At 41.8% G+C, this 22,305-nt stretch overlaps 1 protein-coding gene across 1 annotated transcript in view; it reads left to right on the top strand.

Moving 5' to 3' along the window:
- The window catches only part of npdc1b (neural proliferation, differentiation and control, 1b), a 44,704-nt gene that overhangs the window by 9,469 nt on the left and 12,930 nt on the right, over positions 1-22,305 (top strand). The window contains exon 2 of the mRNA XM_024418174.2: positions 19,962-20,123. Coding sequence (XP_024273942.1) covers positions 19,962-20,123 — 162 coding nt within the window. The remainder of the gene's footprint in view (positions 1-19,961; positions 20,124-22,305) is intronic.

Here is a 22,305-nt window from a genome sequence, read left to right as displayed (position 1 = left end):
GGTTATGTCTAGCTCTTGGAAAAGATGCCACTTGGAATACCAGAGCACAATTTTAAAAGGCTCTCAATGATAATTGATAATTAGAGGATTGTCATTTTAAAGTGTAGGAAACGCTCATAATAAATGCATGACCGTCTGTATCGATTGCTTTGTCGCAGTAGAGATGTCAAATTTGTTGTATTGCTGCTGCCCCAAGAGTAGGGGAGGAGGGAAGGAGGGAGAGTTGAATTAAAAGGTTCTGCCTAGGTTTATTAGAAGCTGTGGAGCGTAACTGTGACAACCCGACCAGGGCAGGTCTGGTCCTTCTCCCGAAGGCGTTGGTTTTCAGAGCGTGGCTGAATGTAGTTTCTTCAGATCACCTTCCTCTTCTCGTCTCACCCAATCTGACGTCTGTAGAGGTCTGTGCTTGAATCTCAACAAGCGTATGGACTTGATGTTAGACTGGCACAGCAGTCTTAAGGCCTTTTTCACAGTATGTGAACTAAGATCTGATTTAAACATGAAGAAACCTTTATTTTTTTTTTCTTTCTAGGTATTGTCTGGTCGACCGTGTGCTTTTTGTATGGAAGTGACTGACGTTACATGGTGAACTAACTGCTACCTGTCAGCAGCTTTCAGATCTTATCGTGTCACAAAAGACCAAACGCTCCATACGGTGGGTCCAAAAACGTGTCTGCTGTGCGCGTGGCTGCGTGCCCCCAAGTAGGCTCGTCAGACTAGTGCTGGCTCGAAGATTAATCCTGTCGACGTGTCAGTGAGATGTTTAGTCCTTCTGCTGATGTGGTGTGTGCTGCTGGCACTGGGAGGACCAGCTTAGACTGCCTTTCTCCCAGCCTTCTCTTCCTCTCCAATTATATGTCTCTCATTCTCTTGGTCTCTCGCTTTCTTGCTCTCTTTCTTCCTCTCGCTCTCTCTCTTCTATGTTTTTGAGTCATTCCTCTTTCATGCTATCTCTTATTGTCAGTAACATCTCTGGTGCCGTAGGTACATTTTCAAGAAGTTCTCTCTCAATGTTCATAAGAGTATTCTCTCTCTCGCTCTCAACCCTTTTGTTACTCTTGAACCATCTAGGACAGGGGTGGTTTGAGTAAATCATTATTTTATGTTAAAAGATCCCTTTTTTCTCAGGGGAGAATCGATCTCAATCGACATGGCAATGACTCAAACTAAATCAAAACTGTGTATAAATGATCATGGACCTACAGTTAGTCTCTCTACTCTGTCCAGCTTGCTAACAGTTCTCGAAACTAAAGCAAAGTTTGACTGAAGTTTGACAAAATGAGTTTTTACCCTAATCTAGGGTAACTAACTGCCTGGCTTTATAAATCATCAATGTATCTACAGAAATACAGTGCATTCTGAAAGTTCATGTGGTCTGTTGAGACAAAAATAGAGTTTTTTTGGTCTAAACTCCACTCGCCGTGTTTGGAGGAGGAAGAAGGATGAGTACAACCCCAAGAACACCATCCCAACCGTGAAGCATGGAGGTGGAAACATTCTTTGGGGATGCTTTTCTGCAAGGGGACAGGACGACTGCACCGTATTGAGGGTAGGATGGATGGGGCCATGTATCGTGAGATCTTGGCCAACAACCTCCTTCCCTCAGTAAGAGCATTGAAGATGGGTCGTGGCTGGGTCTTCCAGCATGACAACGACCCGAAACACACAGCCAGGGCAACTAAGGAGTGGCTCCGCAAGAAGCATCTCAAGGTCCTGGAGTGGCCTAGCCAGTCTCCAGACCTGAACCCAATAGAAAATCTTTGGAGGGAGCTGAAAGTCTGTATTGCCCAGCGACAGCCCCGAAACCTGAAAGATCTGGAGAAGGTCTGTATGGAGGAGTGGGTCAAAATCCCTGCTGCAGTGTGTGCAAACCTGGTCAAGAACTACAGGAAACGTATGATCTCTGTAATTGCAAACAAAGGTTTCTGTACCAAATATTAAGTTCTGCTTTTCTGATGTATCAAATACTTATGTCATGCAATAAAATGCAAATTAATTACTTAAAAATCATACAATGTGATTTTCTGTATTTTTGTTTTAGATTCCGTCTCTCACAGTTGAAGTGTACCTATGATTAAAAATGACAGACCTCTACATGCTTTGTAAGTAGGAAAACCTGCAAAATCAGCAGTGTATCAAATACTTGTACAATGTACAGCAGTATAAATATTTTAATCCAGTATATAACTAAATATATATGTAGGGTTTAAACTAGAGGTCGACCGATTAATCGGAATGGCCGATTTTAATTAGGGCCGAGTTCAAGTTTTCATAACAATCGGAAATCGGTAATTTTGGACACCGGTTTTGCCAATAAAAAAATATATATGTATATATATTTATTTATTTATTTGAATTCTTGTAATTTTTTGTTGTTGTACACCTTTATTTAACTAGGCAAGTCAGTTAAGACCACATTCTTATTTTCAATGACGGCCTAGGAACGGTGGGTTTACTGCCTTGTTCAGGGGCAGAATGACAGATTTTTACCTTTTCAGCTCAGGGATTCAATCTTACAACCTTACGGTTAACTAGTCCAACGCTCTAACCACCTGCCTCACGAGGAGCCCGCCTGTTACGCGAGGTAAGTTGCTAGCCAGCATTAAACTTATCTCATAAAAAACAATCAATCATAATCACTAGTTATAACTACACATGGTTGATGATATTACTAGTTTATCTAGCGTGTCCTGCGTTGCATATAATCGATGCAGTGCGTATTCGCGAAAAAGGACTGTCGTTGCTCCAACGTGTTCCTAACCATAAACATCAATGCCTTTCTTAAAATCAATACACAGAAGTATGTATTTTTAAACCTGCATATTCAGCTAAAAGAAATCCAGGTTAGCAGGCAATATTAACAAGTTGAAATTGTCACTTCTCTTGAGTTCATTGCACGCAGAGTCAGAGTATATGCAACATTTTGGGCCGCCTGGCTCATTGAACTAATTTTCGAGCCCAGGTAGCGGCGAGGAGAGGGATGGAAGCTATACTGTTACACTGGCAATACTAAAGTGCCTATAAGAACATCCAATAGTCAATGGTATATGAAGTAGAAATCGTAAAGAGAGAAATAGTCCTATAATTCCTATAATAACTACAACCTAAAACTTCTTATGTTAAAAGGAACCACCAGCTTTCATATGTTCTGAGCAAGGAACTTAAACGTTAGCTTTCTTACATGGCACATATTGCACTTTTACTTTCTTCTCCAACACTTTTTGTTTTTGCATTATTTAAATCAAATTGAGCATGTTTCATTATTTATTTGAGGCAAAATTGATTTTATTGATGTATTATATTAAGTTAAAATAAGTGTTCATTCAGTATTGTTGTACTTGTTATTATTACAAATAAAATAAAAAATGAATCGGCCAATGTAATTGGTATCGGCTTTTTTTGGTCCGCGTATCGGTATCAGCATTGAAAAATCATAATCGGTCGACCTCTAGTTTTAAACGGTGTAATTAAAATACAATGTACAGCAGTATAAATATTTTATTAGCTATGTAGAGAATAAATTATTTAAATACACAGTACAAAACCCTATGGCAGAATGAATAGAATTGCAGGAAATTAGCTTCCAGACCAGAGACAGGCAGTGTGCCCCCAATGATGCGTTGTGAGGCGTCTGTTTCCAAAACTAGATACTGTAACGTACTAGCTCAGTTGTGCACCGGGGCCTCCCACTCTTTCTATTCTGGTTAGGGCCAGTTTGCGCTGTTCTGTGAAGGGAGTAGTACACAGCGTTGTATGAGATCTTCAGTTTCTTGGCAATTTCTTGCATGGAATGGCCTTCATTTCTCAGAACGAGAATAGACTGATGAGTTTCAGAAGAAAGTTATTTGTTTCTGGCCATTTTGAGCCTGTAATCCCCCCACATCCACATCGATGGGACAGTAGTGTAGAAGGTGGAAAGTTGTTTTTTAAGTTCCTCGGTGCACACATCACAGACAAACTGAAATGGTCCACCCACACAGACAGCATGGTGAAAAAGGCACAACAGCTTTGGCTTGTCAGCTAAAACAAACTTTTACAGATGCACAATTGAGAGCATCCTGTTGGACTGTATCGCCGTCTGGTACGGCAATTGCACTGCCCTCAACCGCAAGGCTCTCCAGAGGTTGGTGTGGTCTGCACAACGCATCACCGGGGACAAACTTCCTGCACTCCAGGATACCTACAGCACCCGATGTCACAGGAAGGCCAAAAAAATCAAGGACAACAACCACCCGAGCCACTGCCTGTTCACCTTGCTGTCATCCAGAAGGCTAGGTCAGAATAGGTGCATCAAAGCTGGGACCAAGAGACTGAAGAACAGCTTCTATCTCAAGGCCATCAGACTGTTAAACACCATCACTAACATAGAGAGGCTGCTGCCAACATACAGACTCAAATCTCTGGCCATTTAAATAAATTGACTTAATGGTGTCACTTTACATTACGTCACTTTAATAATGTTTACATATCCTACATTACTCATCTCATATGTATATACTGTATTCTTTACCATCTACTGCATCTTGTCTATGCCGCACTCCATCGCTCATCCATATATTTATATGTACATATTCTATTCATCCCTTTAAATTTGTGTATAAGGTAGTTGTTGTGAATTTGTTAGATATTACTGCATAGTCAGAACTATGCACAAGCATTTCGCTACACTTGCATTATCTGCTAACCATGTGTATGTGACCAACGAAATTTGATTTGATACTAAACTAGTCTAAAGAAGGCCAGTTTTATTGCTTCTTTAATCAGCACAACAGTTTTCAGCTGTGCTAACATAATTGCAAAAGGGTTTTTTAATGATCAATTAGCCTTTTTCAAATAAATTATAAACTTGGATTAGCTAACACAACGTGCCATTGGAAAACAGGAGTGATGGTTGCTGATAATGGGCCTCTGTACGCCTATGTAGATATTCCATTAAAATTAGTCGTTTCCAGCTACACTAGTCATTTACAACATTAACAATGTCTACACTGTATTTCTGATCAATTTCGTGTTATTTTAATGGACAAAAAAAATGTGCTTTTCTTTTACAAAACAAGGACATTTCTAAGTGACCCCAAACTTTTGAACGGTATGGTAGGTATTCCTCTTGTCCAAGTGGGATAGGGCAGTGCTATGGCGATTGTGTGGTCTGTGGATCTGTTGGGGTGGTATGCAAATTGTAGTGGGTGTTGGGTGAGGTGGAGGTAAAAATGATTCTTAACTAGCCTCTTAAAGCACTTCATGATGACAGAAGTGAGTGCCAAGGGGCGATAGTCATTTAGTTCAGTTACATTTTGCTTTCTTGGATACAGGAACAAAGCAAATAGGGACAACGGACTGGGATAAGGAGAGATTTGAATATGTCCACAAACACTCCAGCCAGCTGGTCTGCACATGCTCCAAGGACGTGGCTTGGGATACTGTCTGGGCTGGCAGCCTTGCGAGGGTTAACACGCTTAAATGGCTTACTTGCATCGGCCATGGAGATCGGGAGCACACAGTCCTCGTGAGTGACAGGAGCCCACATCGGCGGCTCTGTGTTTTCCTCGACGCGGGTGAAGAAGGTGTTTAGCTTGTCCCGGAGAGAGGTGTCGGTGTCCACATCGTGGCAGGCTTTCCCTTTATTGTACCTGAGTGCCTGGAGTCCCTGCCACGTTTCTCATGTCTGAGCTGTTGAATTGGGACTCCACTTTGTCTATGTACTGTCATTTTGGCTTAAGGAGGTCGTAGCTGGTCTGTTTGTCCATGTTCTCAGTCACCCTGCCATGGTTCCATGCGGTGGTTCGCGCTTTCAGTTTTGCACAAATTTTGTTATCCAAACCAAAAACAGTGGATAGATAAGTTCTAATCGTCACAGTAGGAACAACATCCTCTATGCATTTCCTGATGAACCTAGTCACTGAGTCATAGTATATTTCGATACTATTCCCAAAAGTGACCAGTCCCCCTGATCAAAACAATGTTGAACCATAGATTCCGACTGGTCAGACCAACATTGAACAGTGTTTACCACGGCTGCCTCATGCTTAAGTTTCTGCCTATAGGCGGGGAGAAGCAGGATGTAGGCTTGATCTCATTTGGTGGAAGGGAGGGCTGGGAAGGGCCTTGTAGCCATCCTGGAAGCAAGAGAAAAAATGGTCAAGAGTCTTCTCTCCGTGTGTAGCAGAGAACATGTGTTGATAGAATTTCGGGAGCTTTATCCTCAGATTTCTTTTATTAAAGTCGCCAGCTACAATAAAGGCTGCCTCGGGATTTGTGGTTTCCAGTTTGCACAAAATCCATTGTAGTTTTTGGAGACGTCGGGGTGTCAGCTTGGGGGTAATATACACCACAGTGACAATAACCAAATATAATTATCTCTGGAGGTAATGCGGTCACCATTCTAGATCGGGAGAACAAAAGGACTTGAGTTCCTGTACGTTACCACAATCGCTTGGGGGGAAAAATGCCCCTTTTCTAAAAAAATTAATAAATACATTTCATTAATTAACTATGAAGTGTAAACAATAGCCACTTATTTCCCTTCATAGTTTGTTTGCCTAAGCATGCCCATCAACTACATACCATTTTTCTTCTGCAAATATTGCTTTTTTGTGTCATCAATTGGACAGGAAGGGCTAGTCACCCCACGTTACCCTATGTCCTGTATTTCTAGGAGTACTTAAAAAATTCACTAAGAGGACACTTGACATGTCGTCTAATACCATCTTCGCTCATGATTTCTCCTTTTGTTTTCTGAAGAGGAATAAACCAAAGTACTTTGAATCATAGACTATTTACGAAAGATACTTACTTTACGCAACAAAGATTTTCCATTGCAGTGTTCCATTCCCATAAATGCTCATATCATATGAAGGTAATTGCATTTGCACGTCCTCAAATTAAGGTCGAGGGATCATTTCTAATAATATAGCCACTCAGGCACTGGAATAGAAGCCTAACTCATTCCCGGCCGCTGTCAAACAACACTGATCAATGGTAATAATTTGAATCCATTCTATTTTAGTCAGTCTCTTCATCATTTAAAGCAGGGATATTCGTGTATAGAATAAATCATTAATCAGCCTAAACTGTATTCTGTATCACCTGAATCTGTTTGATTTAACATTTTAATGTTGATCAGTAAATCAACATTGCAGTAACCAGATGGACATTATATTATATTTTTGTTTTCAGTACCAGAAACATAAGGGTACTACTACTCTGTTTATCCATACTAATTATTTTAAGTGCGTGTCAGTTTGCATGCGCAGCCTGGATTAACGGAGGTAAAATAATGTGAAGTGCATTAAGGACAGAATAAACTTGTTTTTGTCATATCTTTACACATTTCTGCCTAAAAAACATTTATCTGCTCTCCTGTGACATTCGGCACGGCTAAACAAGGACATAAGAAGCTCACCTTGCATATGGATTACCAGGTCAATCCAGTTCAGTGATTGCCATATGCAAGGTAGACTTGTTGTGTCCTTGTATAGCTGTGCAGAATGTCACAGGGGAGAAAATTAATTTAAGGTTTAGGTTGTGTGGAAAGGAAATATCTGCCAGGCAGCTGAGGATATCTATAATACAACAGACTGGGGGGGGTCTCAATGACCTTCAATGGTTCACATGGGTTCACACCTGTAGGTTCTCTCAGGGGAGATCACACTCACTACTGGACATTGTTGTAATGGAAATATTCAATATCTACCATAGAAATAATTACATTTGTATTACACATGTACAATACTTCAGACCTAACAATACTTCAGACCTAATCTTGTCCCCAGCCGGCTTTCCCTTTATGTGGTAGAAATTGAGCTTTGGGATGAGGTTACTTCAGACTCTACACCTGGGATCATCAACTAAATTCAGCTACTGGCTGATTCCTTTTTTGTTAGTCGGTGGACTGGAACTTGACTACAAATAATTATTACACTGCAAATTGACCACAAGAAGCCCAAACAGATGTATTTGACTAAAACATAGTAATTTCAAACCTTGCTTATATTTGTATACAATCACGTCTCTCTATTGTGTGTGGGAATACTTGGGAACAGATTTTCACTATTCACACATTTTAGCAGATGTTATTGCGGGTGTAGCAAAATGCTTGTATTTGAAGTTTTTTTTGTATTCCGTGTCCAACAATGAAAATGCAAAAAAATAATATACACTGAAGAAAAATATAAATGCAACAATTCCCAAGATTTTACTGAGTTACAGTTAATGAAAGCCATTCAGAAAGCCATATCTGGTGTGACCACCATTTGCATCATGCAGCGCAATACTTCTCCTTCACGTTGAGTTGATCAGGCTGTTGATTGTGGATGTTGTCCCACTCCTCTTCAATGGCTGTTGGAGGCAGTTTATGGTAGAGAAATTAACATTACATCTCTGGCAACAGCTCTGGTAGACATTCCTGCAGTCAGAAAGCTAATTGCACACTCCCTCAACTCTTGAGACCGCTTTGGTGTTGTGTGACAAAACTGCACATTTTAGAGTGGAATTCTATTGTCCCCAGTACAAGGTGCACATGTGTGACGATCATGCCGTTTAATCAGCTTCTTGATATGCCACACCTGTCAAGTGGAAGGATTATTTTGAAATGCTCACTAACAGGGATGTAAACAGATTTGTGCACAGCATTTGATAGAAGCTTTTTGTGTTTATCGAAGATTTCCTTGATCTTTTTTTCAGCTCATGAAAATGGGACCAACACATGACTTGTTTATTTTATAAACGGGGGGGGTCAAATTAAACCAGTTGGGGGACCCTGCCCTACAGTATAGCTTGCTCACTTACAAAACACCATGAACAATTCTATGTAATACACTTGAGACCATGGCCACTCTAGACACAGAGGGCAAGCAGTTGCCTATTTCAGGCCATTTCCCCCAGAGAACATTTTGAGGAAATGTGACATCATATTACTAGAGCATTGAGCTGCAGTATGACTCATAACTTTTAGCTGTTTGAATCCCAGATTGCCACTTCAACTGGCCACCAGATTGTTGGACATTGCATCTGGAGATGACTAATTTGCATTAGTTTCAGGTGCAAACATTTCTCTGTCTCAAATGTATTGTGTCCTGCTATCAATATGGAATAGATCACTAATATATGCATAACTGGCTTGTCATTACACCCATATGCCATCGACCAGAGCTAGAAGGGAGCCAGACTGAAAAAGTGAAATCTGTGATTTTCAATTCAATACATAATGACATTTACTCATTTCATATGACAAGACAGGAGACAAGCAGTGAGGCTTTTTCTCTTACTGTGTGAATATAAAAGTAAAGCAGATTATCATGGCTCAACTCTATAGCCGGATTTTTAAACTCAACGATTTACAATTGGAGTTGAGCGGCGACTAGTGTGGACTGACTGGAGCACCCACGTCACATAAAATGGCATTTCTTAAAATTAAAAACACAATTGATTTTAGCACCCACAGAACAGCCTGCAATTACACACACCATTGTTCTGGATCATAAATCATGTGGAGTTTAGTCGGTTACTATATGGGACTATTGAGCTCCACATTGGACGCGTTATAATACCCATAAAACCAAGCGGTCAAAGACTGAAATGGTTCCAATTGTTTTTCCACCATTTTATTTTATTTATTGTGGATTTTAGAAACACTTCAAATAAGGGCTGTGTTTCGTGTAGGCTTACCTTGGTGTGATGTTTTGATATCCATGTAAATCTCTCTCGGACAATGTGGCTTTTATCAATATATTCGGCTATTTACTCTGATTCAAAAATGCAAATTAGCATCAAAGTAGACATCATACAAGACTACAAATCCCTGCAAGCTCCTGCACTTCATCTCTAGCTGACACTTTAGCTGTCATGTAGCTAGCTAGTTACCTTGATCCAAAACAAAAGATATATTGAACATTTTAACGTTACTCTTCCATATTTTATTTAACTAATTTGTTTTTACATCCTTTTGGTCTTGTACAGAAGACTATCCTAGTAGCAGTCAGATATTTAGAATGTGCCATGAATAGTAGGCTAGTTTTTTGCAAAGCAGCAATATAAGTAGCGAGCTACCTACCTAGGTGATATTAGCAACATACCTTTATTTTACCAGATCCTTTTCTCCTTCAGCCGGTGGAGGTCTTGATTTAATGCCTTATCATTTCTGACAACTATATGAACAAGGGGAAATCCCTTTCAATTCGTGGTAATAGAATGGACTGCTGTATTAAAGCAATTCCGAAGTAAATTGTTGACATGTCCTGTTGCAGATTTTAAGCCAGTTTAACACACAACACATCTATCCACAATCATAAATGAATAAGCATATTTATTTGAGAAAAATGCACCTGGTCACCCATCGATCAGGTCAAACACCTGAACTCCAACAATTGTTTTTAAAGAAATCAAAATGGTAAAAAATACATACTCACCGGCCAGTTTTAGGTACGCCATCCATTCTTGAAAATGGGCCGCACCTACAGACAGTGAGGCATGGCTTGTTATATGATTATTTTTTAAATGTTTTATTTCACCTTTTATTTAACCAGGTAGGCTAGTTGAGAACAAGTTCTCATTTACAACTGCGACCTGGCCAAAATAAAGCAAAGCAGTGCGACACAAACAACAACACGGACTTACACATGGAATAAACAAACATACAGTCAATAATACAATAGAGAAAGTCTATATACAGTGTGTGCAAGTGAGATAGGATAAGGGGGGGTGAGGCAATAAATAGGCCATAGTGGCGAAATTATTACAGTATGGCAAATTAAACACTGGGGTGATAGATGAGTGTGCAAGTAGTAGTACGGGAGTGCAAAGGAGCTAAATAAATGAATAAATACAGTATGGGGAAGAAGTAGTTGGATGGGCTATTTACAGATTGGCTATGTGCAGTGATCTGTGAGCTGCTCTGACAGCTGGTGCTTAAAGCTAGGGAGGGGGTTATGAGTCTCCAGCTTCAGTGATTTTTGCAGTTTGTTCCAGTCATTGGCAGCAGAGAACTGGAAGGAAAGGCGGCCAAAGGAGAAATTGGCTTTGGGTGTGACCAGTGAAATATACCTGCTGGAGTGCGTGCTGCGGGTGGGTGCTTCTATGGTGAACAGTGAGCTAAGGTGGGGCTTTACCTAGCAACGACTTATAGATTACCTGGAGTCAGTGGGTTTGGCGACGGATATGAAGGCCAGCCAACGAGAGCATACAGGTTGCAGTGGTGGGTAGTATATCGGGCTTTGGGGGCAAAACGGATGGCACTGTGATAGACTGTTGCAGGAATTAAATTCCTCTGTTTTAATACCCAATTAAAATTAAACACTGTCAATTCATAAGGATTTGTATGACCCTTATTTTATAAAAATGGACAGAGCCCAGTCTTAAAGTCAAACAGCAGCTTTTATTCATGAGAGTACTGCTCCTTACACATTTTACCACAGGTTATAAACTGAAAATGACGTTAGCGTTTTCTAAATGTTCCGTCTCTTCTTGACACTGGTAGAAAGGCTCTGTAGTTCTCAAGCTTTCCCCCCTCACCTAGAGCCAAGGTCAGCCAGTGTAGATAAGCATTCTAGCCAGTCTGGCGATATAGTTCATTCATTTCTACCAAGGAACAGACAGTCATTGTTCTAATTCTTGATTATATTTACACACATTATATTCAGTACTAGGATTAAAAAGAAAATTCATACATATACAGTAACATAATAGTATTGAAATGTATACATAATTAGTCATTATTGATAAAAAAATTCCCTTAACATAGACTGCATCCAATTTGCTGAGTAGAGTGTTGGAGGTTATTTTGTAAATGACATCGCCAAAGTCCAGGATCGGCAGGATAGTCAGTTTTACGAGGGTATGTGTGGCAGCATAAGTGAAGGATGCTTTTGCGAAATAGGAAGCCGATTTCTAGATTTAATTTTGGATTGGAGATGCTTAATATGAGTCTGGAAGGAGAGTTTACAGTCTAACCAGACACCTAGGTATTTGTAGTTGTCCACATATTCTAAGTCAGAACCGTCCAAAGTAGTGATGCTGGACGGGCGGGCAGGTGCTTGTCGCGATCGGTTGAAGAGCTTTCATTTAGTTTTACTTGCATTTTAAGAGCAGTTGGAGGTCACGGAAGGAGAGTTGTATGGCATTTAAGCTCTCTGGAGGTTAATTAAACCGTGTCCAAAGAAAGGCCAGAAGTATACAGAAATGGTATCATCTGCATAGAGGTGGATCAGAGAATCACCAGCAGCAAGAGCGACATGATTGATGTATACAGAGAATAGTCGGCCAGAGAATTGAACCCTGCGGCACCCCCATAGAGACTGCCAGAGTTCTGGACAACAGGCCCTCCGATTTGACACACTGAACTCTGTCTGAGAAGTAGTTGGTGAACCAGGCGAAGCAGTCATTTGAGAAACCAAGGCTGTTGAGTCTGCCGATAAGAATGTGGTGATTGACCGAGTCGAAAGCCTTGGCCAGGTCTATGAATACAGCTGCACAGTATTGTCTCTTGTCTCTTATCGAGGTGCACCCATGACCAGCTCGGAAACCAGATTGCATAGCGGAGAAGGTACGGTGGGATTCAAAATGGTCGTTGATCTGTTTGTTAACTTGTCTTTCGAAGACCTTAGAAAGGCAGGATAGGATAGATATAGGTCTGTAGCAGTTTGGGTCTAGAGTGTCTCCCCCTTTGAAGAGGGAGATGACCGCGTCAGCTTTCCAATCTTTGAACAGGCTAGTAATAGGGATTGCAACAATTTCGGATGATAATTTTAGAAAGAGAGGGTCCAGATTGTCTAGCCCTGCTGATTTGCAGCTCTTTCAGAACATCAGCTATCTGGATTTGGGTGAAGAAGGAGAAATGGGGGAGGCTTGGGCAAGTTGCTGTGGGGGGTGCAGGGCTGTTGACCAGGGTAGAGGTGGCCAGGTGGTAAGCATGGCCAGCCGTAGAAAAATGCTTATTGAAATTCTCAATTATCGTGGATTTATCAGTGGCGACAGTGTTTCCTAGCCTTATTCTCCATGGACTTTACAGTGTTCCAGAACTTTTTGGCGTTTGTGCTGCAGGATGAAAAATTCTGTTTGAAAAAGCTAGCCTTTGCTTTCCTAACTGCATGTGTATATTTGTTCCTAACTTCCCTGAAAGGTTGCATATCGCGGGGACTATTCGATGCTAATGCATCCACAGGATGTTTTTGTGCTGGTCAAAGGCAGTCAGGTCTGGAGTGAACTACGGGCTATATCTGTTCCTGGTTCTACATTTTTTGAATGGGGCATGCTTATTTAAGATTGTGAGGAAAGCACTTTTAAAGAATAACCAGGCATCTTCTACTGATGGAATGAGGTCAATATCCTTCCAGGATACCCGGGCCAGGTCGATTAGAAAGGCCTGCTCGATGAAGTGTTTTAGGGAGCGTTTGACAGTGATGAGGGGTGGTCGCATGACCACAGACCCATTACGGATGCAAGCAATGAGACAGTGATCGCTGAGATCCTGGTTGAAGACAGCAGGGGTGTATTTGGAGGGCAGGTTGGTAAAGTAGGCAAACAGGCATTGAAGCATTCAGGTGCTGTTCGATTGAATGATAGAATAGGACATTGTGACTAAGCAACCTTGAGCGTGGTATGATCATTGGTGCCAAGTGCCTGATCCAGTGTCTCAAACGGCTAAACTCCTGGGCTTTTCATGCACGACAGTGTCTAGGGTTTACCGGGAGTGGTGCGACAAACAAAAAACATCCAGTCGGGGGTAGTCCTGTGGGCAAAACAGCTTGTTGAGTATAGGGCGGAAGAGAATGGCAAAAATCGTGCAAGCTAACAGATGGGCCACAAACAGAAAAATAACGGAGTAGTACAAGAGTGGTGTGCAGAACGACATCTCGGAATGCACAACTTGTTGATCCTTGTCACGACAACACACCGGGTTCCACTCCTATCAGCTAAAATTAAGTGAAATCGGCTTCATTGGGCACGCAATCATCAACACTGGACAATTGAGGAGGGAACAACATCGCCTGGAACATGACCGTGAGATCAGTATTCTTGAGTGGCCTGCTCAGTCTCCAGACCTTAACTCAATGGATCATATTTGGGATAAGATGGAATGGGCTGTAAAGCATGAATGTACCGCCTTCCAATCTGCAGCAACTGCGTGATGCCATCGTGTCAGCATGGGCCAACATCCCTGTGGAACGTTTCCGACACCTTTGTAGAATGCCCCAAATAATTCAGGCAGTTCTGGAAGAAAAGTGGGGTCTGACCCAGTACTAGATGGGTGTCTCTAATAAACTCTGAGTATATCCCTTTTATACATAACATATAAACATCTGAATTTTTAAGTAAACATTAAATGATTTATTAATCAATGCCACAAACCTGGGACATCCCGAAGCACCATAAGAAGTATTATTACTATCCGAGAGCGCACAGATTCTTATGCTTTTCCATTTTAGGAATTAGACCAGCACAAATGGCCTGTAAAAACAGTATATTTTGGTGGATGAGTTAGAAATGGAAAAACTGGACAAGGAAGGTAGGTTTTATATAAAATACTAGGTCCGCTCCAGCAGAATGAGAAACACACTAAACATACTCAAAACAAGGAAGCCATACCTAAACGCAGCTATATCAACACCTTTCTTGTCAATTTACCAGGTCTACGTTGCTGCTGTTAATTGTGAGCAGCACGTTTACCACTGCATTCAGTCTGAACCCCAGAGTAAGCAGGAGGACAGCATTACACAGGTAGCAAAAACGGTACACCACAACACTTACATTTTTTTTTTAAACGCTACTGAGTCTAGATGTTATCAAATCAGGAGAAGAACAAGTGAAGGAAGCAGCGTAGGGAAAATGGGGGAAGGTAGGTTGGGTTTAAAGAGGAGATGGAGAGTTCCCGAATTGTACGAAGTTGAGGGACCATTGGGTGTGAAAGGCTTATTGTGGAATAAGGGGTAGCTAGAGAGATGTTTGGTCATGGAAAAAACATAAAAGTAGATGCTAAACGTTGACAGTACGTCCAACCGGCCTCACAACCGCAAACCACGTGTAACCAAGCCAGCCCAGGACCTCCATATCTGGCATCTTCACCTGTGGGATCAGGGGAGGGATGCTGAGGAGTGTTTCTGTCTGTAACAAAGCCCTTCTGTGGGGAAAAACTCATTCTGATTGGCTGGACCTGGCTATACCCTCCCAGACCAACCCATGGCTGCACCCCTGCCTAGTCATGTGAAATCCATAGATTAAGGCCTAATGAATTTATGTCCGTTGACTGATTTTCTTTACATAAAATGTAACTCAATAAAATCTTTTAAATTGTTGCGTTTTATATATTTGTTAATTACAGAGATAAAGCCAGAAGATGAATGTACTTGTTGAACAGAGCTATAGCCAACAGTCTTGGGTGTTAATATGGTCATCACTCACTCACTGTTAAATTTGTCAAGGTCCCGACATCAGTGTTAGCTATCCTGCTACAGCGCTTTTTGATGTTGGGATGCGCACGCATCACTCGAACGGGCTTTTTGATGGTGAACAGAAAATGGCTCTAAACAGATGGAGCAGAAGTGAGCCAAGGGCCCAATATAGAACTGTCTTTTCTATAACACCCTCTGAAAGAGTGTAAGGTTGTGTCCCAAATGGAATCCTAGTGTTCCCTATATAGTGCACCAGGGCACTGGTCAAAAAGAGTGCACTATATGGGAAATAGGGTGCCATTTGGGACATACTTAAGTCTTAATACTAAACAATTAGCCTAAAAGAGGATGCTAATCAGTCTGGACTCTTCCTGTTGACATCCCTCAAACGGATAGACAGACAGACAGCTTGATAGAGGCAGAGTCTTCTATTTGTAAATGACATGACAGGACACTGCCCCGGTTCAGATTAGCGCCCCGGTCGCCACCCTTCAGTGCCCTAGGTACACGGGGCTCAATGTCTGGCCTCTGACAGCAGCGTACAGCTAGCTATCTGACCTCACACAGCCTGCCTAGCCCTGAGGATCACCAGCCCTAATAGGTGGCAGGTTGTGGAGGAGCTATCGCACGTGCCGTAGACCGTACCGTGCCGTAGTGCTTTGATAATCCCCATAGTCATACCATTTTAATTTGAGTCAATTAACCCTTATGTGGTGTTCGTGGAGCCCATTTTAAATGTTTACTGAAAGAAAAATGATCAAATGTAATTATTTTTTCAACTTGAGACACATTGGCCTTTGCTCATTTTATGTGAAGAACATCGGCTGCAGAGAGACAAGCTAGCTGCAATCAGGTCAGTGTGGGACAAGTGGGTGGACCGCCTTCCCTTGTTTTTACAACCCTGGGGCCAATGTTACTGTTGCTGAGCAGCTTCTGCCATTTAGGGGCCGTTGCCCCTTCAAGCAGTACATACTGTCTAAACCCACAAAATATGGAATCAAGATCTGAGCTGCCTGTGATGCTGCTTCATCATATGCGTGGAACTTGCAAGGGTATACGTGGCAGTTAGATGGAGGAGCCCCTGAGAAGAACCAAGGGATGTGGGTTGTCCTGGATGTGACACAGGGACTCCGTGGCCACAACATCACAACATCACGCAACACGTTTTTACATTGCACAAGCTGGGACAGGAGCTCCTCGAGGAAGCCGACGATGGTAGAAACAGTACGTAACATTACAATACCATAAAAGGAGGGGTGGACAATTTAGACAAGCTGGTGACTGGCTACAGCTGCAAAAGAAGAACCCTACGCTGGCCGTTTGATATTCTTCAACGTCACGGCGTACAACACGTTTGTCATGTTGTCCTTCCGATTTGTTCAATTCAAAGCAAAAAACATCAATAGTGATAACTTTTGCGTTTATATTTGTTCAATATAATCATGATTTTATTCCACCCATGTCTTGATTATATATATTTTTTAAAAAGGAATGGCACTTTTATGGATATATGTGAGGTAAATGGCACATGTTAACCATGTATGCTGTCTATATTGCTTGTAATTGATATGTCAACATTTTAGGTCTTTATGTAAATTGTTACAGCTGTGTTGTTTTGAAAGTCCAACAACATTATCAAATCAAATCAAATCAAATTATTGGGTTATGAGACCCGTAAACATTGGGTGAATAACAAAAACCATGACCCCCACCACACAAGGGTTCAATTTAAATTCTGTTTATAGAATTCATTGGAGTTCCCATAAAATGATTGCCATTGTTTTTCTATTCCAGGTCTTCAGTAGTTTTAAATGGAATTAACTTTGGCAGACAGTTCATAGGCATAAAACCCCTTCACATCAAAATGGAGGAGACCGTCTACTTGACTCAACTCAGTTTGGTAGAGTTGGAGAGATCGCAGTACTACATTTACGTCTTCTGTTTTGCATACAGTATGCTGCTAGATGGACTACAGCGCTTCCCAAATGGCACCCTATTCCCTTAATACGAGGTCAAAAGTAGAGCATTAGATAGGAATATGATGCCATTTGGGACGCAACGTGTGCTGCCAGATGAACGAGGCGACCTCAAGTGTACCCAGAGAGGATTTGGTTATATGCGTCAGTTGTGGATTTATTGACCCACGGATAGGTGTGGAGAATGATGAAAAACTTGTAGTCAGTTGTGCCTGCTTAGGTGGCAAGCAGCTGGCTGCTGCCTATGGAAGACCATCACTAGTTGACATGGATGCTTTGTAAAGACCTGGGTCTTGTTGTTTGTTCATACCCCTCACAACCTATTTTCTCCTTTTCAATGTTTTTGTCATTTTTAATTACATGGTTTACAGGGTAATCTCAAGTAGTTATTTTTTATTTTTTTGTCACGCTGCTGAGGAAACCGTATTCCGTCCTCTCTCGTTTCTTCTAAAGTTTCGTGGCCATAGCCAGGGTCTAGACTAGCATATTGTTGAGAGACCGTGCTCTCTGAGGAAAATGAGATGGGGGGGGTGATTATAGCCTGCTGGTGCTGAATGAAGATTACAGGAGATCTGCTCCCTTTCAGAACCAATTGAGAAGCCTGATTTGTCAAGTGCAAAAACAAGCCATTTGGGCCAGTTATTGAGTTAATTAGTCAGATCAGGAAAACTGAATGTGCGTACCAAATTGCACCCTATTCCCTACATAGTGCACTACTTTTGACCAGAGCCCTGGACGAAATAGGCTGCAATTTGTAGGCCATGAGAATGAGGGGGAATAAATATAGGTCAGTATTTGTAGCTTTTTTTAGCTACTTTAAAATTACATTCAAATAAGATTCAAGGGTTTGTTTTTGCTTTTCAGGGTCAAAACTCATATCTCATTGATAACACTTATCAGAAGCAGACTGGAGCATAGTTTACTACTTAAAATAAACACTATGTCCTTTAAAGTTTACTAACCCACTTAAAATAAATGTTCTCTTCTCGCTATCGTTCGTCTTAATCTTAGTTTGTCTTAATCCCACCTTCCCCCACCCCTTCTTTCCATCCTCGGATTCTACATTCACAGTTTGACTCACACCTGATGTCACGCTGTCTGTTGCCATGGCAGTCGTTATGGCAACCACGGCAGCCTAGAGTTTCAGTGGTTGGCTGACTTCTTTTTGGGGGGAGAGTAAGTAAGGGGTTAATATTGATAAGTTTACTTTTAATTATTTGCTTCCCTCAGCCTATTGAATGCTTACAGAGCATTGGCAGGCAGAGAAGAACAAGCCTACGGCTGGTTGTATGAATCCTCTAACAGCCTTGCTAAGTCGAGCCCAGCCAAGACCTCTCATACATACACACACACACACACACACACACACACAAAGACTAAGGCTTCTTCCCAATTGGCTATTCCCTGGCCTATGTAGTGCACTACTTTTGACCAGGGTCTGTCATTTGGTCGGTTAGGAGTTTAATCAGCCTGCCTAACAGTAAAAACACCTATCTCAACATGACACCAAACATACAACCCAACAGGAGTCAGGAGCCTTGGGCAGACTGACTGACTCACTCACTGTTCTGGTCACAGTGAGGGTTACTATTCCATGAGAAAAGGGCCTTTAGCTAACAGCACAGTCTTTTCCCTTATCTTAGCACCCACCTGCTGGCCCATATAGGCCCCCAGCCCAGAGAGCCTGTCCACCTCCACCCCACTACACACCGGTCAGGTGGCGACAGAGGCCACTTGACCATGGCCCCAAAACGACATCAAACACCGGTCAAGTAATACTGTAGTTTAATATTCTGTTCACATCAGAGTGAAGGATTTCAACCTCCTCCATCGTATCCTAAACCTGCAGAATCATTTCTGACCCTTCGATAACAAAGTCTACAAACTAAAGACTGCCCTCAGACTTCAGAGGAGTTTGGTTTCTCTGACTGAGATTTGGTACAGTGAGGAATTTGGCTGGTTTTCCTGAGAGGTAGTGAAGTAGATGTCCGACTAGGTGTATCCTCAGCTAAAACTAGAGCTGTGACTCAAATGGCACCCTATTCCCTATGTAGTGCACTTATTGTGACCAGTGCTCTGGTCAACAGGAGTGCATTACACAGGAAATGGGGTGCCATTTTGGGACGCAGTATCTATTCTGATTAGCTGTAGCTCAGTGAGTGGTAGGGCTGGCCTGGAGGCGTATTATATTAGATGACGTACTGTCAGGCACCAGTAATTATGATTCTATTTTTTCCTTTGTCTATTTTCTCTCTTTCTCACTCACTCTTCCGTTGTCACCTTAGGCACACTGATAATAGCTAGGCTATAAGACTCATGAGATGCCTCTGTGCATAATGTTATATGCTTAGTTCTCTAGTGTGTGTGTCCAATTTGTGTGGAAGCCTCAATGGGTATTGTCATAAGAGACTGGTGTTTTGATTGACAATACATTTGATTGGCATTTTTACAGGAACATGTTAAAGTAAAATGTCTGCTGACGTTAGCACCAACAGTCAGGAAGAGATGGGCTCGCCTTTTCACTGTTAGCGCAGGTGCACTGGCGTTAAAATCCAAATGGATGTGAATACTAATGTTACTCTGTGTCTTACTATCTCCACAGGGTCTTCTTCAGTATGCCCGCGGAGCTTAGACTGTGCCCGAGCAGGGCGTCATTTCTGCCAGCCGGGCAGCTCACACTGCGGCCCCTGCCTCAACCCGCTGGTAGAGAACTCACATGGCAGATGCATAGTGAAGAGGAGACACGCTCACGCACCCCATTTTGGTATGTTCACTTATCCCTACTAATGCCAAGACATTGCTGTTTCACTGCTAGTGTAGAAACAGTAGCCAAAGCCACAAAGCACGTCTCGTTGCAAGCCTTGACCAAGCCTTTGGGCCAAATATCCCTTCTCCTTCCGAAATTCAAAAGATGCTGAATGTAAGTGTAACCAATGTTCCCTCTAAGCTTCTCCCTCAGGACTGCCGTGCAGAATAAATATCTGCCTGCGCAGAGACGCACTAGTTTGAACTTCGCTCAACTTTCTAGACTTTTCCCTGTTAGTTAACACTATCAACATTTCCCTTTACTGTGGTAATTGTGATTGAATCAACGCAATATTAGCCACTTTCAATGCAACATACTGAACCAAAACGAACTATGCAAGACTTGGGGTGTTTCTCAAAAAGCATACTACCATGCTCCGGGCATGCAAATTGGAGCATGGAAGGTTCGGAGTATGTCTAAGTATGCAAAATGGAGCATGGTGGGCACTTATCGAATGCGTACTCCAATTCTACATATTTTGAAGCATGCATCAATGCAAGCTTCAACGGAAAGTATGCAATTCAATTTAATTTTTAAAATGCAACCACGTAAAATTTCTTAAACAGTTATTTCATTATTTGAGCTGAAGTGAGAGAAAATACACTCCGTTATCGGAATGAAATGTTTGATATGTTAATAAATACATGCTGTGTTCATTTTGGCATGTTTACCTGCCTACATACCGTAGATCACAAGCCCACAATAAGTCAATAGGGCTATCTAGCTAGCTAGCCACGAAGAATTGGTAGGTACCCCCAAAATATTTACATCTACCTTGCATAACATTAGTTTGTCATGTTTGCCTGTTTAGCTAGCTAGCTAGTTAGATTATTATGATTTAAATATCTAGCTGGTAATAGTTATTATATTTGCTTTGTGAATATCTTGTTTTGTCTTGTTGCTATTGTCCTGGCTGGAAGAAGGTTCAGTAAATAGGGAGGTGAAGCATGAGGTAATACAGTAGGGGGAGTGCGAGTGCTTCTCAAATGTAATGTTTTATGCATTCTCCTTCTCACAAGCGTACTCATGAGAACATCGTCGGAGAATGCCCTCATAGCATGAGAGCGGAGCACTGTATTATGTATATTGAGTATGCAAAACGAACTATGCAAGATATTTGGTTGTAAGCACAATGCATCGGAGTAAGATTCTATTGCATTGACAGATATGACAGGCCCGAGCTCCCGACGCCACTTGGGTACACTGTAGCATCCACCGAGAGGCTCTTGCTGCCAAGGGAATGCCTGACAACTTGAAAGACGTTTTGGACACTACAGTTAAAATTGTTAACTTTGTTTAAAGCAAGGCCCCTCTCGTGTATTTTCTGCACTATGCACTGATATGGGCAGCGACCATGTAACGCTTTTACAACATACAGAAGTGCGCTGGTTGTCAAGGGGCAAAGTATTGACACGTTTTTTTAAAATTGAGAGACAAACTTAGTTTTTCATTTTCACTTGTCTGACCACTTGCATGATGACGAGTTTTTCACATGACTGGCCTATCTGGGTGATGTTTATTCTCGCCTGAATGATCTGAATCTATGATTACGGGGACTCTCCGCAACTATATTCAATGTGCGGGACAAAATTGGACAATACACAGGTCTTTCCATCATTGTATGATTTTTTTTGTGTGCAAATTAACTCACACTTACGGACAATGTCAAATGTGATATAGCGAAGAACCTCTGAGTTTGGTGCGCAATTACGCAGGTAATTTCCCAGAATGGACGACACAAACAACTGGATTCGTTATCCCTTTCATGCACTGCCTCCAGTCCATTTATCGATATCTGAACAAGAGAGTCTCATCGAAATTGCATAAAGCAGTTCTGTGAAAATGGAATTTAATCTGAAGCCACTGCCAGATTTCTGGATTGGGCTACGCTCAGAGTTTCTTGCCTTGGCAAATCGCGCTGTTAAGACACTGATGCCCTTTGCAACCACGTACCTATGTGAGAGGGCATTCACGGCCCTCACTAGCATAAACTAAATACAGGCACAGACTTTGTGTGGGAAATTATTTAAGATTGAGACTCTCTCCAATACAACCCAACATTGCAGAGTTATGTGCATCCTTTCAAGCACACCCTTCTCATTAACCTGTGAGTTATTCACAATTTTCAATGAACAAATAA

Source organism: Oncorhynchus tshawytscha, linkage group LG04 (assembly GCF_018296145.1).
Source record: "Oncorhynchus tshawytscha isolate Ot180627B linkage group LG04, Otsh_v2.0, whole genome shotgun sequence".
In the NCBI taxonomy this organism is placed as follows: Eukaryota; Metazoa; Chordata; class Actinopteri; order Salmoniformes; family Salmonidae; genus Oncorhynchus; species Oncorhynchus tshawytscha.
This window is presented reverse-complemented; position numbering and strand designations above follow the sequence as displayed.